The sequence below is a fragment of the Apaloderma vittatum genome, unplaced genomic scaffold (genome assembly GCF_000703405.1).
Source record: "Apaloderma vittatum isolate BGI_N311 unplaced genomic scaffold, ASM70340v1 scaffold10127, whole genome shotgun sequence".
In the NCBI taxonomy this organism is placed as follows: domain Eukaryota; kingdom Metazoa; phylum Chordata; class Aves; order Trogoniformes; family Trogonidae; genus Apaloderma; species Apaloderma vittatum.
Genome location: NW_009724528.1, coordinates 26,922 through 31,605, shown reverse-complemented (window position 1 = coordinate 31,605; position 4,684 = coordinate 26,922). Strand labels below are relative to the sequence as shown.

The 4,684-nt window shown below is 40.1% G+C and overlaps 1 protein-coding gene across 1 annotated transcript in view; it reads left to right on the top strand.

Moving 5' to 3' along the window:
• Nucleotides 1-453: 453 nt before the first annotated feature.
• The window catches only part of FAM35A (family with sequence similarity 35, member A), a 15,027-nt gene continuing 10,796 nt past the window's right edge, over nt 454-4,684 (top strand). Inside the window, exons 1-3 of the mRNA XM_009872536.1 lie at nt 454-1,978; nt 3,078-3,185; nt 3,977-4,171. Of these exons, the coding sequence (XP_009870838.1) occupies nt 454-1,978; nt 3,078-3,185; nt 3,977-4,171 (1,828 nt within the window). The remainder of the gene's footprint in view (nt 1,979-3,077; nt 3,186-3,976; nt 4,172-4,684) is intronic.

Genomic DNA, 4,684 nt, shown 5'->3' with positions numbered 1-4,684 from the left:
TCTAGTTGAAATTGTAATTTTCTGGGTGATGAAATTATCTCCTAACCCTGCTGTGAAAGTTTCTTAGAGTTATTTCACATGAATTAAAATCAAGTACTGAATAGTAAATTTGCATCTGACATTTAGTTAGTAATAAGTGAAGTCTGCTTGATAATTAACTTCACTATAAGTGTGCATCCTCTGTGTTTTCAGGTATCATAATGAGAAATTAAGCCCTACTGCAAATTTACCTTTCTATGCAAATTTGACACAACTTTTTATTTTGTGCATTTAATTTGATAGAACTTAACTAGTACTATCTTTACCAGTTAAATTATGAAATAGTCCTTTGAATTTTAGGTCTTCTTAAATTGCTAAGAAAAGGCCAAATAGAATTTTCTGCATTTACAGATCTTTAGCACGCCTATTGCATAAACCACATTGCTTAAAGTCAAACTTACACAGCAATCAAAAATGTCAAAAAGACCTCAAATTCATATTTTTGTGGGAGCACCCAGGATTCCAAGCCCACTGGAGGTGTCAGAGCAAAGTAGTTCAGCACCTGCTGCTGAAAAATGGGAGGAACTCCACTATTGGTGCGATACCCGTAGTCCTTCCTCTGAAAGAGCGCAAGGTGCTGGCCACTTGGACTTGGTGTTTCAGGCAGGAAGTTCTACAGTCACAGCTACAAGTGGTGACAGCTCTCAGCAGCAGCTGGAGCGGGGGACATTAATGGTGGCAAAGGAATATTTGACGTCTCTGGTACCTGTGGCAGTAACTTGTACCTGCACAGCTAAAAAGGCTGAAAGTTTAATTTATTCTGATTGTCGAACTTGTGAAGATAGGTGCACACATGAAAATGGAAATCAGGCTGCAGATCAATGCCTTCTACAAAAATGTGAAGATTCAGCTAGAGAAGATAAACAAGCACGTAGCTGTTGTTCAGGTGCCACAGACAGAGAAGCCAGCTGTTTAGAAGTTAACGGCTCTGACATTTCCAACTTGGTTGCCAGTACTAAGCAGATTAGCATACATATAAAATCTGTGGGACAAGATGTTCAGTCGGATCGTACAAGTGATCACCATGAACATCTAAGTCAATATTTGGATATATTTTTCCCCCAAAATCAAGAATCAAAACCAAAAGGAGAACCAAGTGGCTCTTTAGGCTTTGCAGTGTCAGCAGACACTGAATTTCGTAGTATAATGACTTCCAGTCAGATGGCTGTTCTGGCACAGGAGAGGAATGAGGTACAGAAAAGAATCATAGAACTGCTGGAAACAGAAGCAGACAAAAAAAACGAAGAAAGGCAATGTAATCACTTTCAATTTGATTCTGGTATTGGAACATGTCTTAATGTGGCTACAAATGAGGATAAGGAAGAGTATACAAGTTCCCTTGACCTTTTCAGCTCTGAGGGTGATGGGGCAAATGTTTGCTTTGAAGCTGCAAAACAAGAAGGGAGTGCTCAGGAAAATGAAGAGAAGTCTAAAGAACTTAATGTTTCTGCTGAGCAATTTGTAAATGAAATCCGTATTGAACCACTGAGCTCAGGAATATTGTGCTCTCAAGTAGACAGTTGTCATAAGAACTCTTCTAAAAGAGCCCGCAAGTGCGAAGATTCCTTCCATATTTTTCACTCGGTGTTTAAAGGAGAGCGGAAATCAAAGAGAGCGAAACTGAATTCTTCTGCAGCTGGTTCTGGGATGAGCGTGGATCAAGGGAGGATGGCAGAGCCCAAGAAACTTCAGAAGAAACTATCACTGCTTAAGAATTGCTGCTGCAAAAATCAAAAGTACAATGTTTTGGTCACAATAGTACATCCTTGTCATATCAAAGAAATACAGGTGAAGGCTAGACCAAAATCTTCCTGTAAAGTTCCTGTAGCAACAATTGTGGTTATAGACCAGTCAGAAATTGAGAGAAAGGTGGTGCTGTGGCGTGGTGCTGCGTTTTGGTCACTCACTGTGTTTCCTGGGGATATTGTCCTGCTTACAGGTGAGAATTCCTTTTGTTGCTTTTTTTACATGTGGATCTTTAAAATACCTGTTTGAAGTAAAACAATATGTAGTTGGTGATTTGGAACTATGGGCTCAGCATTTTTAAGTATCTTTCTTACATTGCTTACATCCATGTCATGTTGAATTTTCAGTTACCCTGCCAGCGGGGCATCAACTGTCCCATGGAAGTTTGCCCATCTCTTATGTGTAGTGCCACCACAAGCCAGGCCAGCAGGTGGACCAGAAAATTGTGATGTTATGTTCAGTCTCGGGAATACTTTCCCCTCCTGTGAAGGTCGTTTACAGCTTAGCACTAGCACCTTGAGGTGGATCGTATTGTGAATTAGTAACTGACCCAGACTGCAGAAATAGGAAATGCTACTTGCAGTTCACCTTTTTCATAACATGTTGGCTAATAATGCAAGTTCCTCCTGATAACTCCTTCATATGCTTTTAATACCGAACAAAAGCAAACCCCTTTCTATAAGAGAACGGGTATCATGTAAGAGAATACAGTACTATAAAAACACTTAATTTAGGACTGAAGTTGATGAGAACTTGATAGTGATCTCGCCATTTTGGTTTTGCAATATGGAAAAAAGTTACACCATGTAAAATTGTTTGACTACTTCTACATTTCAAGGTGCCTACTTGTCTTTGTTAAGAGTTCTTGATGTGCTTGTAAGGAGGTGCAAAGGTAGATATTTTTAAAGATTGAAGATAAGTTGGCTTTTTCTTTTCTGCTTAGACATTCTTAGTGCAAAATACATGAAAAACCTTTCTGGATAAGCCTAGTACTTTACTCTTTCTGAAATGTTGCATAGTAATTTACCCAATACGTTCACCCACTTCACTGACGTGTTACCTCCTGTGAGGCTATTGAATATTCTATGAGTTGAAGAATTACATTACTGAGAAAAATTGATTAATTCATTGTGAATTATGCTGGTAGATGAAAAAAAAAATTGCTTTTTCTAAGTGATCTCTTTCAAACTGCCTTTCATACCTGTATGTATGATGCTTTTGTAGTCAAGAAAAGTAAGATACACTGAGTTATTGTTAATACATGACTTGATAAGGTTGCTTTTTTCTTGCAGATATAATAATGTATGAGAATCTTTGGTGTGGAGAAATCATGCTGCAGTCTACATTTACCAGTCAGTTACTGAATCTGGGGAACTGCTTGGCTCTCAATCCAGAAGAATGTAAGATTATAGTGCTGAAGTTTCCACAAAAGTCACAGCAAAATAGCTCTTTAGAAGACTCCATTTTGCTGGCAATCCCTCATACACGGGATAAAACGGGCATATGAGCATCTGAGAGGTACAACAGGCTGTAGGAAAGTATCGCCTGTGGACAAGGTGTGGATATAATGGCATGAGACAGGCCTGTGGAATTTATGGTAAAGTGGAGTGGTTACCATTCAGGACTTTGAGTTCTGAAAAACTGAATTCTTTGAGCTTTGTTTAAGAAACAGCGGTTGCCCCAGGACTCAACCATAAGATGTCTGAGATTTCGTGAGGATTTATTTTATTTCTGAATTTTTTAGAGGAAGTAGATCCATTCAGGGAAAGTAATTCATTGGAGGCTGTTAAGCACAAAGTCTTTAAAAATATCTGAGTCATGGTGGATTGGAGACTGAGGGGAAAATATAGGGCAAGTATCACCGTGAACTTGCACTGTTCTTACTGTCTTCCTGAGGTCCAGCTATTTAAGGCAGTGTTTGGAGTGTGTGATCACAAATGACTATTCTTACCAAGCCGTGATACAAGGTTTCTTTTGTATTTTTGGTTGACTTCAGGATGTTATGAAGAGGAGGCAGATGAAGTACAGTGTAAAGTTGGATCAAGTGACACACATCTTAAGAATTTCTTGGCTTAGAATTATTGTGAAGTTGTTTTGGCTTTGTCAGTATAAATATGTACCAACTGATTAAAACTTATAAGCTCAAAAAAGGAAAAAAGGTGTCACTTAAAGTTTATTTTTTTTGTACAAGTTTATCCTGTAGTAGACAGTGATGTTCTTCATGGCTTATTGGCATACATATCATCAGAATTTCCACACTTCGGAGACATTCCACGAAGACAGGTTCAGAGACTGGACAGCGTTCAGTACACGCAGCTAGATCAGCTCCAGCCAAATACACTGGTTCATGCAATCTTGAAGATTCTCAGCATTGCTGTATTAACAGGTGAGTTTGTGCAGTGGACTTCAACTTCTGAGATGTTAGCTATAGGTAGAACTTAAATAGTAATTTTGCAAGGGACTTCCAGTTATTTCCCATTCCATACACCGGTGTTTGACGTGGGAGTCAAGTTTTACACAAGGAGAGCCTTTGGAATGGTCCACTCGTGGGGGCGTAGGAGTCAGAGAAGTGGAATTCAGGGACAGGAAAGAGTAACGGCCATAGTCACCTGCTGAGAGGAGATCACAGCGCTCTGGTGCTGGTCAGTAACATTCCGTGTGTGCAGGAGCAGAGTGCAGGCAGCGCGCACCGCTAACCCAGCGTTCCTGCTCACTGAGGGATTGGTGTGCTCTTGTTAAGGGGTGAACACTTCGCACAGACTGCAGTTCCTGATGTCTTGCCTTCCCAGTGAGGTGGTTTGAGCATCCCCGCGGTTCCAGATAGCATGGTACCTGATCTTTGGTGAGACAGGGAATTGGAGAGAGATGCAGGTGTGAAAACCCAGCATTGGGAGTTGGA